Source organism: Ictidomys tridecemlineatus, chromosome 6 (assembly GCF_052094955.1).
Source record: "Ictidomys tridecemlineatus isolate mIctTri1 chromosome 6, mIctTri1.hap1, whole genome shotgun sequence".
NCBI lineage: Eukaryota > Metazoa > Chordata > Mammalia > Rodentia > Sciuridae > Ictidomys > Ictidomys tridecemlineatus.
Genome location: NC_135482.1, coordinates 122,449,208 through 122,461,544, shown reverse-complemented (window position 1 = coordinate 122,461,544; position 12,337 = coordinate 122,449,208). Strand labels below are relative to the sequence as shown.

Sequence of the window (12,337 nt, the reverse complement as noted above, 5' to 3'; positions counted from 1 at the left end):
GATAAGTTATTTGAGAACACTTTAGCAGGAATGCCTTCCCTTGCCTGCCACCACATAACTTTCTTTAATAATCATTATGAACATAAAATTCATTTTTATCTTATCAGCCATCTAAAACTAGACCAAAACATGCAGACAAAAGTTCAAATGAAGTAAATATGAGAGGAAGAGCACTACATTCTTATCAAAAAAAGTTTTCAAGAGAATAAAAATAAGCCATTGATGCTCAACTACTACAACCTCTTCTCTGGCCTTAAAAGATTTCTATCCAAAACACAGAAAAAATAAGGATCAAAAAGTCTTCTTTTTTGACTTAATGGTATTTATGCCCACCAACCAATAATAAAGTCTCAGATGAAAGAAGACAAAATTAATAGCTTTACTGAAGAATTTTTCCAAATACAAAGAAGTATAAGCTTATTAGTCTCACTGACTTTTTGTTAGTTTATTTCACTTTGTTTTGCCTAGTTCTGAGGTAAGAGGTGAATCAAACTCATTTCTCCCTCTGAAAAGGACAAAAGAATGCTACAAAGTTAACTCCAGAAAAGGTAAGCCAATCCCTCACAGTTCTTGGTTCTTTAACAAGAACAGAACTGACAGGTTTTTTGAGGAAATAACTGACCCTAAAAATTTTTACTAATTTCAAAGCACCAAAGATTTCTGTGGTGAAGTAGGCTACAAGTACTCTTCTGACAAAATACACAAGCATGCAACAAGCACACACACATAGACCACACACATACACACAGAAAAGAGTAAAGAAAATAAAACTAGAATGAAAATAAAAGAGAAAGAAATGAGGAAAAATAAGAACATATAAAACTCAAGTTAAAGAATTTTGAAGGAAGAGCTTTAAGAGACCAGAAAAGGGAGACATCAAAGAGAAAATCTCCCCTTTATCAGAATATATTTCCCAGACATTCTATAAAAATGACATATAATCCCTAAATAAGAATGTGAAAATTCTGAATTGTGATTGACTGCCACTTGTATGAGAAGTCTTCTTAGAGGAATTTGCCCTTCTGTGCTGGTGGCAACTGAGTAAGGAGTTAAAAAGGATTTTTTTTTGTGAAGTTTAGATGTAAACATTAATGTAACACAGGGCTATGCAGTACATTAATGATTAAGCTTGTCATACATGCACTCCACCTTTTAAACAGTTAATGTCTCAAAACCCATACTAATATTAAAAGCATGGCCAGAACTAGCAATACTACTCTTTAGAAAATTTTATCAAGAAAACAATAATAATCCAAAACAAACTCAAATCATAAAAAAGCAATAATGGTTCATAAAATATATATACTCTAGAAAGGAAAGAGTGATATAAACAAATATGCTCTAATAAAATACTTATAATTTAGATCAACTATTTCCAGCCAATCTAGAATGACAACTGCATTACAACAGAAAGTCAGATGGAACACTGATGGAATTCTAGGCAATGTAGGTAAGGCATAAGCCATAAAAACCACACTAATTTTAGGTTAACAGTTTAATATAAAAGTTTTCTAAATCTATTGATGATGAACAATTTCAAAGTAGTAAGGATGAGGTAAGCCTCCCTTAAATTCTTCATGCTTCATACTTCTTTTACTTTAATATTAAATTAAATATTCTCCACAGGTAAAGAAATTTTCTTAGTAACACAAACAAATCCATCCAAGTATAAAATCTAATGACTTATAAGTAAATTAATTAAAATGGCCTCATTTAGAATTGAAAGAGTTGTTAAAACTGTTGCTCTTAACAGTAAGAATTCCTGAATGATATAAGAGCCAGGTTGACCATTACTGTTAACTCCTTGCCAACAGAAAAGATAGTTTTTTAAGAATATGACTGGCTTATAAAATGCTATCTTAAATGAGATAATGTGGATATGATATTGACCAAATTGTTCACAAAGTGTTCTTAAGTGTAATTACACCTGCATCTCACAATAACTTAAGATAGCCACATCCCTTAAGGCAAATATATCATTATTCCCACAATGCAAATGAAGAGGAGGCCTGGAGAGGCTGGCTTCCTAAAAATGACAGTGACAGCCAGATCTCACAGTTCCAACACAGTACTCTTTCCATTACAACTTAATGTGTCTCATATACTCTTTTATATAAAGCATTTTAAACACATAACCATAATTATGGCTTATTTCAATCTGGAAACCAGAGTAATGGTAACAGATAACCCTATTAAAAGCACAAGAATAAAAAGTCAGATGTTTTAGCTCCTAATGCTCAACTAACCAATTTTATGTTCATAGATGACTCAAAGAGCCTTTCAGAGCCTTAAACATGTTATATAAAAAATGGCTCCAACTAAGAAAACAGTCAAAAATAATCAGGCTATAAAATAACAATAACCAGTGAAATCTCCCTTACTATTATTGAAAAGCATCTAAGAAACAGATGGCAATGTCATATACAACTCTTAGAAAATGCCACCTTTGGACAAGAAAATTTTAATTCTTGTGATTTTTTTTTTTTAGAAGAGATCACTTCTGTACATGTAAGGTACTCATAAAACAAATCTCACAAAAGTAAAAAAACAGTGCTTTATTTTATGATATACAGTGATAACCTATCTGAAATTATCTGATAACTGCTAAGCAAGTAGAGGTTCAAATTAAATGGCTTAAAAATTTTTAAAAAAAATTTTAAAAAAAACTATGGGAAAACAACTAGAAGAAAACAGAACTCTCTAAAAGCAATTTTAATTTTGAAACTAACACTGGGGAAGAGATATATTATAGTATATATCTTGTAACAAATGATATGACACTTAAGAACAACTGAAAAAACAGTTTTCCTCCCACCATTAACAGTTTTAAATTACTGAACACCATATCTAAGAGGGAAAAATCCAAAGTATAAATAAAGTTTCCTTTCTGGTTTCCCAGAATATCTTCAGAGCCACTGCAGTATGATAATTTTTAACAGAGAATTATTAGCTACAAGAATCTGCTTATTGTTAAAAGGAATTTAAAATAGTACATGTTCAGGACAGGAAAACCATATTTGATTAGGTCAAAATATTTTAAAGTGAATACTTACCCAAAATATGCTTGCAAACTGCAAATGGTGATTTTGATTTCCTAAATGATAAGAATATGTGCTCTGCATGCTGGCGTTGTTCATTATTGACCATGGAAGGTGGTGCCTTGAGAATTAAAAACAAAAAGAGTAACTTAATGAGAAAGCTTTTACAACAGCAATCCCACAAAAGAAAATGTTTTCACTTCTGAAGGAGCAACAAGGGAACAAATTTTCTCTTGACTCTTAAAGAAATTATAGTATAAAATAAAACTTCATGATAAAGATTTAAAATATAGTTTCAGGGAAACATAAATTCCTGGCAAGGTTTGAATCAGAATTCTTCAAAGCTGCCTGCATTTTATAACATAGATACCTAACATTAAAAGACTGGTGAATTATTATCAACTTTTATTCCAAAATACACCACTCAGTCTAACTTGACCCAGTTCAAATAAGGCCTAGATTCTTCAGAACTGGTGAAAAGCCAAGTTACTAAAAAACAATTTCTAAAAGCAATTATTTATGATAAAAGATCAAATAATTCTATCTTAAATTTCTAAAATCACCACTAAACCAGGGAACAGTTAAAATTTGGAATTTATAGAACTGTTCTCTAAATAATAAATTTATCAGTCAAAAAAGCCAAGACTTCTATATAACCAAAAATAACTTTTAAAGTCTGTTCACATTTTTAAATTCCACTTTGGTTTAATAATCTTTCTTCTAAACCAATCTACCTAGAATATATACTCCCATTATATGGTTTGGTTATCTTTTTATCCTAAAATATCTGAAGAGAAGAGGAAGAGATTGCTTATACAGCCTACCAATCCCAGTTTGGGAATAATAAAGATTTATTCTACCACCAATCCCAGTTTGGGAATAATAAAGATTTATTCTACCATCTACCCAAAATTGTTTCTGAAGCTAATGATTCAGGTAGATGATAAAAAAAAAAAAAAAAAAACAACTTTTTATTCTTACTAACTTAACTACGTGAGAGGGTCATAATTTCAACCATATCAAAGAATCTGAAAGATGAAAAACATTTTTCAACCAAATTCATTAAAAATAATATTAATTTTGCAATATTAGTCACTCTAATTTCAGTCAAAGTAATATAATAAATATATATACATATATATTTATAAAATATAATAAATGTATAGGGGCTGGGGTTAATGCTCAGTGGTAGAGCGCTTGCCTAGCATGTGTGAGGCCCTGGGTTTGATCCTTAGCACCACATAAAAATAAATAAATAAAATAAAGGTATTGTGTCCAATTATAACTAAAAAATAAAATATTTTTTAAAAAATGTATAACCAAGAAAAATGAATTACTGTAATAATCACTTAAGTGAATTCCTATAGAAAGTCAATTCTGATTATTCCTAATGCTCTAGCACCCTCTACAGTTCTCTAGATAAAAATGAAAATAATTTTTCTTTTTATAATTATTTTTTATTTGTTGTTTTCAGAAAAAATGAAAATATTTCCATTAAAGAAATTGTTTATTTATAATAAAATTCTTTATTATTAGTTTTTAAAAGAATTTAGTAATAAAATATTATCAATAGCTTAACTATATCCTATAAGTATTTTTGTCCTTCCATCTGTAATTCTTTATTCCCAACATTTTCCCTAGTACAACAAGATGAGTTTATATTTTTACAAGGTATCTCATCATTGTTTGCTCACTTTACCCTGCATATATGACATATTAGTAAACATTACTACCCATGTTCTACTGCTATGTAGAACAAGTCAATTCTGGATTGCCTAGGCAATTTCTGAATCATTCTCATTATTCTATGCAAATTAATATGCTTATTATTCTACAAATAAAAATTGTTTCTACAGCAAATGATCAAAAAGACACCCTGATAATCATATACATTTACTCTACTAAGAACTGGTGTGAATAAATTGTTAATACAGAATGCAATGTAGATTCTATAAATAATGAAGTGTAATTTAAAAGTTTATATTAACCACCTAGTTGAATACTATCACACAAACAATAAAATCATCAAATCAATATATTAAATGGCAAGATGACACTCCTAACACCAAAATTTCAAATTCTTTCTTGAAAGCAAGATGTGGTGGTGCACACCTATAGTCCTAGCTACTCAGCTGGTTAAAGCAAATGATTGCTTGAGCCCAGGAGTTGAAGCCAGCCTGGATAACAGAGCAAGATCCTGTCTCAATAAATACACAAAAATTCCTTCTTGAAATTAACCTGGCTATGGTTTCCAAATACAAAATCCCAAAAAACTTTTTAAAAAAAATGCAACTCTCAAAGATTCAAAAGATTGAAACTCAAAACCAAAAATACACATTTTTCCTTCAAATTTCCCCAGGTGGTACTGACCTGAACAACACACCTGTCAAACTTCTTAACCTTCAGAAACCTAAACTTATCCTTCAAAAATCTGCTTCAGTCTCTCTTTCTTTCATCAGTCTTCCTTAACCTTTCCCCAGTCCACCTCAGCATGTTTCTCCCACCTCCATGATGTACATTGGGTGTATATCTCTGTTACCCAGCTTTGCATAATGAACTGCGAGTCTTCATCCCCAGTCCTTTTAGTTGTTTTTTTTTTTTTTTTTTTTTTTTTGAGACAGAGTCTCCTTAAGTTGCTGAAGGTCTAAATTGCTGAGGCTAATCTTAAATTTGCAATCCTAGGGCTGGAGTTGTAGCTCAGTGATAAAGTGCTTGTCTAGCATGTGCGAGGCACTGGGTTTGATTCTCGGCACCATATATAAATAAATAAATAAGAAAAGTCAATCAACAACTAAAAAAATAGTGTTAAAAAATTGCAATCCTCCTGCCTCAAGGCCTCCTGAGTTACTGGGATCACAGGCATGCACCACCAAGCCTGGCTCCTTTTCTTTATTAGTTTTCTGACACCAGGACTTTATTTTATTCACCTCTAAATTCCTAGGGCCTACCAAATATAAAAGGGAGAGGCACTTAATGATAATAATAACTAGCATTTATTAATATTTAGCAATGCAGGGCAATATGTTAGATAGATAGATACACACACACTGTTTAGGAAGGAAGAGAGGAAGGGAAAATGGAGGAAGGTAATTATATTCATCCTTACAATGACTTTTTGTAAAAGATATAGTAATCCCTCCTTATCCTCAGTTTCACTTTCCTGAGGTTTTAGTTAACCCACAGTGAACTGTGATTTAAAAATGTGTCATAGAAAATTTCTGAAATAAAGAATTAGTAAGTTTTTAATTGTGTTCAGTTCCAAAAAGCATGATGAAATCTGTGTCATGACACTCCATCTGGCCAAGGACATGAAACAGCCATTTGTCAACCATTCACTACCCACTCATTAGTCACTTAGTGGCTGTCACTTTGTAGCTATCCTGAGTATTAGATCAATTGTCAAAGTATCCCAATGCTTATATTCAGGCAATTCTTATTTTACTCAATAATGGCCCTGAGACACAAGAGAAGTGATGGTGGTAATTTTCAGATAGTATATTGTCATAATTGCTCTACTAAATAATAATAATAATTACTATTATTATTATCATCATCATCATCATCATCATCGTCATCATCATCAATCTCTTACTAGGCCTAACTTACAAATTATATTTTATCATAGATATATGTATGTAAAGGAAAGAACATAGTACACAGAGGATTTATCAATCTCTTACTGGGCCTAATTTATAAACTATTTTTTATCATAGATATATGTATGTATAGGAAAGAACATAGTACACAGAGGATTTAGTATTATCCACAGTGGGCATCTACTGGTGGTCTTGGAATGCATCCCTTTTAAATAAGGGAAGGTACTACTGTGTAATTATTACACTCATTTTACAGATGAGGAAATTGAGGCAAAGAAGGTGAACATAAAGTCACACTATTAGCAGGAAATTAAGCTAGAAATTAAATCCAGGAAGTATGAATGCAGGTTCCTAACTGTGAACAGAAATTATATTTAAAAGGATCAAATGTAATCACACCAGAGACCCTGCACTTAATAAAGGAAAAAGTAGGCCCAAATCTTCATCAAGTCAAATTAGGCCCTGACTTCCTTAACAAGACTCCTAAATGGCAAGAAATAAAATCAAGAATTAATAAATTGGATGGATTCAAACTAAAAAACTGCTTCTCAACAAAACAATCAATGAAGAGAAGAGAGAGCCTATGTTTTTGGAAGCAAATTTTTGCCACACGCATGTCAGATAGAGCACTAATCTCCAGGATATATAAAGAACTCAAAAAACTTAATACCAAAAAAACAAACAACACAATCAATAAATGGGCTAAGAGGCTGAACAGACACTTCTCAGAAGAAGATATACAATCGATCAACAAATATATGAAAAAATGTTCAACATCTCTAGCAATTAGAGAAATGCAAATCAAAACTAAGATTTCATCTCATGCCAGTAAGAATGGCCGTTATCAAGAATACAAACAACAATAAGTGTTGGTAAAGATGTGGGGGAAAAGGGACACTCATACATTGCTGGTGGAATTGCAAACTGGTGCAACCAATATGGAAAGCAATATGGTAATTCCTTAGAAAACTTGGAATGGAACCACCATTTGACCCAGCTATTCCACTCCACGGTCTATACCCAAAGGACTTGAGAATCAAAATACTTTGGTCACACAGCTACATTAAAGTTCATAGCAGCACAATTCACAATAGCTAAACTGGAACCAATCTAGATGCCCTTCAGTAGATGAATGGGTAAAGAAACTGTGGTACATATACACAAGGAATATTACTCAGCATTAAGAGAATAAAATTATGGCATTTGCAGGTAAATGAATGGAGTCGGAAAATATCATACTAAGTGAAGTTAGCCAATCCCAAAAAAACCAAAGGCAAAATGTTCTCCCTGATAAGTAGATGCTAATCCATAATGGGGGTGGGAGGCATGGGAAAAATGGAGGAACTCTAATTGGGCAAAGGGGAGGGAGGGGAGGGGAGTGTGTATGGAGGCAGGAAAGATGGTGGAATGAGATGGACATTATTACCCTAGGTATGACTGCACATATGGTGCAATGCTACATCCTGTTCAACCAAAGAAATGAAAAGTTGTGCTATAATAGTGTACAATGAATCAAAATGCATTCTGTTATCATATATACCTAATTAAAATAAATAAATTTTTTAAAAGGATCTAATGTACGCTAAAACTTATCCTTCTTAAGACCTGCAAGTAGAAAGGAAGCAAATATGACCACTGATAAATGAATGGATAAACAAAAAGTGGTGTACTTTTATAATGGAATGTTATTCAGCCTTTAAAAAGAATGAAAATTGTGACAGAAGCTATAACATGTACCTTGAAAACATGGTGAATTAAATAAGCCAGACACTGAAGAACAAATAATGAATGACCCCATTTATGCTAAAGTAAGTCATATTCATAAAAGAAAGAAAGTAAAATGGTGGTTATCAGGGGATAGGAGAAAGGAGGAAATGAGAAGTTAGTGTTAAATGGCAGGAAGTATTCCAAAATTGATGCGAAACACTAAAACTAATTTCAGAAAGACCAATGAGTTCCAAGCCAAATAAAGCCATATTACTAATATCATATTGAAACTGAAGAATTCAACAGCCAAAGAACTATATTACCTTCAAAGTAGTAAGACTGAAACTGATTTCTTAAAGCAACAAGAAGTCTGGAGAGAAAAAAGAATAACGTGCTTAGGGAACTAAGGGAAAATAACTATTAACTTAGAAATATGTACCTAGCTGGGCACGCTGGTGCATGCCTGTAATCCCAGCAGCTTGGGAGGCTGAGGCAGGAAGATCAAGAGTTCAAAGTCAGCCTCAGCAACTTAGTGAGGCACTTAGCAACTCAGTAAGACCCTATCTCTAAAATAAAATATAACAAAGAGCTGGGTATGTGCCTCAGTGAATTCCCCACGAGTTCAATCCTCAGTACAAAAAAAAAAAAAGAAAAGAAAAGAAATGTGTGTCTGGGGGGTAGATGTAGATATGCAAGACCATGGGTTCAATCCCCAGTACCACCAAAAAAAAAAAAAAGGTATATCCAAAGAAGCAATTTTCCCCCCTAAGATTAGTGTATTAAAGGCATGATCATGGGGCTGGGGATGTGGCTCAAGCGGTAGCGCGCTCGCCTGGCATGCGTGTGGCCCAGGTTCGATCCTCAGCACCACATACCAACAAAAGACGTTGTGTCCGCCGAGAACTAAAAAATAAATATTAAAAATTCTCTCTCTCCCCTCTCTCATTCTCTCTTTAAAAAAAAAAAAAAAAGGCATGATCATGCAAATAAATATCACGTGAGCATACCACCCAAGCATTCTCCTTCAAGAAATTCTAAAGTTATCCCAGATACAAAGTCTTGAATGCAAAGGACTATGGAATAAAGAAATTGTTGCCAAGCACGGTGTTCCATGCCTATAATCCAAGCAACTAGGAGGCTGAAGCAGGAGGATTACAAGTTTAAAACCGGCCTTGACAACTTACAGAGGCCCTAAGCAACTTAGTGAGACCCTGTTTTAAAATAAAAAAATAAAAAGGACTGGAACGTGGTAAAATGCATCTGGGTTCAATCCCCAGTACTGAAGAAGAAATTGTTACCTATGTTGACTCAATCTAAACAAATACTGACTGTATTTTTAAATTGGAATTTTAAAAAGATAAAACTTTAGATTAAGGTGTTTTAAAAATTTTTAGTATGTTTAAAAAGACAAACTACAACTGTAAGAAGCAGACTTCATAAAAAAAACTACTATACATCAAAGACACTATCAAAATAATAAAAAAATCCAAGTAATGAGAAAATGTTTAAAAATCATATATCTGATAAGAGATTAATACCTGAAATCTATAAAGGACTACAGAATAACAAAAGCCAAATAACCTGATTATAAGCAAAGAACCTGAATAAAGAAGATACACAAATAGTCAATAACCACAGCACTTTTCTAGCTGAGAAAAAATATAAGATTAGGACTGAGATATAGCTCAGTGGTATAGCACTCACCTAGCATGTACAAGACCTTAAGTTCCAGTCACAGCACACACACATTAAAATATATATAAAGTTCATCTGTATAATCTTTTTTTGGGAGGTGGGGGCAGTACTGAGGGTCAAACCTGAGTGCTCTATTACTGAGCTACACAGCCAGCCCTAGACTCAAACAGTGTTGAGCATGTTAAAATGTTTACTGTAACCAGCAAAAGAATAAAATTAAAAATTAGTAACACTGTTCATGGAATGATTAAACAAAGGATTATCAAATTCCAAATCCCATAAGGAAGGGGAAAAAAATCAAACACAAAATAAGATAACAAAACAGTGATTTATCAAAATCACAAATGAATGTAATAAACTAATACTCTTTTTAAAAAAAGATTATCAGCCTGTATAAAAAAGAAAATCCAAATTTACATTCTTCATATGAAACACATACAAAATTCAAGGGCATGGCAAGGCTGAAAGTAAATGGCTAGAAAAAGATAAGCATTCTAAGCAAAAAGTCAATTAAACTGACTTATCAGAAAAAAATCAGAATATAAGGCAAAATGTTACCAAAATGAGTCAATTAACAATTATAAGCTGTTAGAGTCTGTAAACAAATCAAGATGGCATCTGGCATTTTGCAGAGGGAGTGGTTTGTGATGTAACGCCAGCGAGCCATTAAGTGTGAATAAACGGCTCCCACTCCTGCTGTATCAATGTACACAAGTTGCTCCTCACCCCTAAACCAGGGGGCTTTAACATAAACTAGATACAGCAGTCAACCAATAAGGAATCTCCACACTTAATGGCTCGCTGGCGTTACTTCACAAACCACTCCCTCTGCAAAATGCCAGGTACCATCTTCACTTGTTTACAGACTCTAACAATAAGCAAGTCAACTAAAATGGTATAAATAATATATAGCCTCAAATTCAAAAAAAAAAAAAATGGCAGACTCACCAATCAATCCACTAAAGTGGAAAATTAACATGCCCCTTGGTAGGTGTTAGCTTATGAAGGAAAAAAAAAAAAGATTTAACAAGCTTGATTTTGGGGAATAAATATACTGCTCCTGTAACTGGATATCAACACATTCTATTCAAACACACTGAACAAAACATAACAATATACTAGGCCACAAGCCATATCCAAACAATTTTTTTTTTTAGTTGTAGATGGACATAAAAACTTTATAAGTATTTATGTATGTGGTGCTGAATATCAAACCCAGTGCCTTACCTGTGCTAGGCAAGCACTCCACCACTGAGCCACAACCCCAGCCCCCCCAAACATTTTATAAGTATTTTATATATAACAACCTTGGACCACAATCAATTAAGAGATTGATTTAACAACAAAAACTAGAAATGAATCAAGAATAAAATTTTAAAACTCATAACAGAAATTAGAAAACAAATATTTAACTAGTTTAATCCCCAGGATCACTAAGAAAGTATTTACAACTGACAAAAAATATTTCATACCAAAAATCTGTACTATACAAAAATGAGGAAAATGTATAGGCTGAAAAGCCTACATGAGAAAAAGACACGAGTTAAGCATCTAACCTAATAACTCGGAAAAACAGCAGAATCTACCCCCAACCAGCAAAAATAGAATTAAGGAAGTACTGATAAACCTTTGCAAGATTAGTCAAGAAAGGGAGGTAGGGGAGGAAAAATACAAATAAACAAAAATTAAAAGAATTCAACAAAAAATGCTCCAGAAAATAAGGCTTCTAAGATGACTGCAATCATTTACAGTGATAAATAAAAAATTAAGTAATACAGATAAATCCCTAGAAAAATATAACTTAAAAAAACTTAAGATGAAATAGAAAATTTGAACATTCCTGAAGCACTAAGTAAATTGTATTAGTAGTTTAAAATAGTTTTTTTGTTAAATAAACACACTGACCCAGATAATTTTTCTAACCAATGAGGAACAAATAAATCCAAACACACATTACTTCAAGATAGTACAAAAAAAAAAGAATATAAATATATCATCATAAATATGCCAATATAAAGACCAGGTGAGGATAGCAGAGGACAAAGTCAGCTTAAAATAATATTAATATACTAGGTGTGCTTCCACAAACCTATAATCCCAGTAACCCAGGAAGTTGAGGCCAGCCTCAGAAATTCAATAAAACCATTTAGCTCAATAATTGGTTTTTGTTTGTTTGTTTTGGATTTTTGGTGATATTGGGAATTTAACCCAGGGTGATTTACCACTGAGCTACATCCCCAGATCTTTTTCTTTTAATTATTTTTTAATTTTATTTAATTTTTATTTTTTAATTTTGAGACA

At 32.5% G+C, this 12,337-nt stretch overlaps 1 protein-coding gene across 3 annotated transcripts in view; it reads right to left on the bottom strand.

The window, feature by feature from the left end:
- Positions 1-12,337, bottom strand: part of Xpo4 (exportin 4) — a 114,880-nt gene that overhangs the window by 85,329 nt on the left and 17,214 nt on the right. For 2 of the 3 annotated variants that reach the window (XM_005338615.5, XM_040281333.2), the window contains one exon: positions 3,054-3,159. In XM_005338615.5, the coding sequence (XP_005338672.1) occupies positions 3,054-3,159 (106 nt within the window). Of the gene's footprint in view, positions 1-3,053; positions 3,166-12,337 lie in introns of those variants that run through there. The other variant, XM_021735479.3, reaches the window with a different exon arrangement.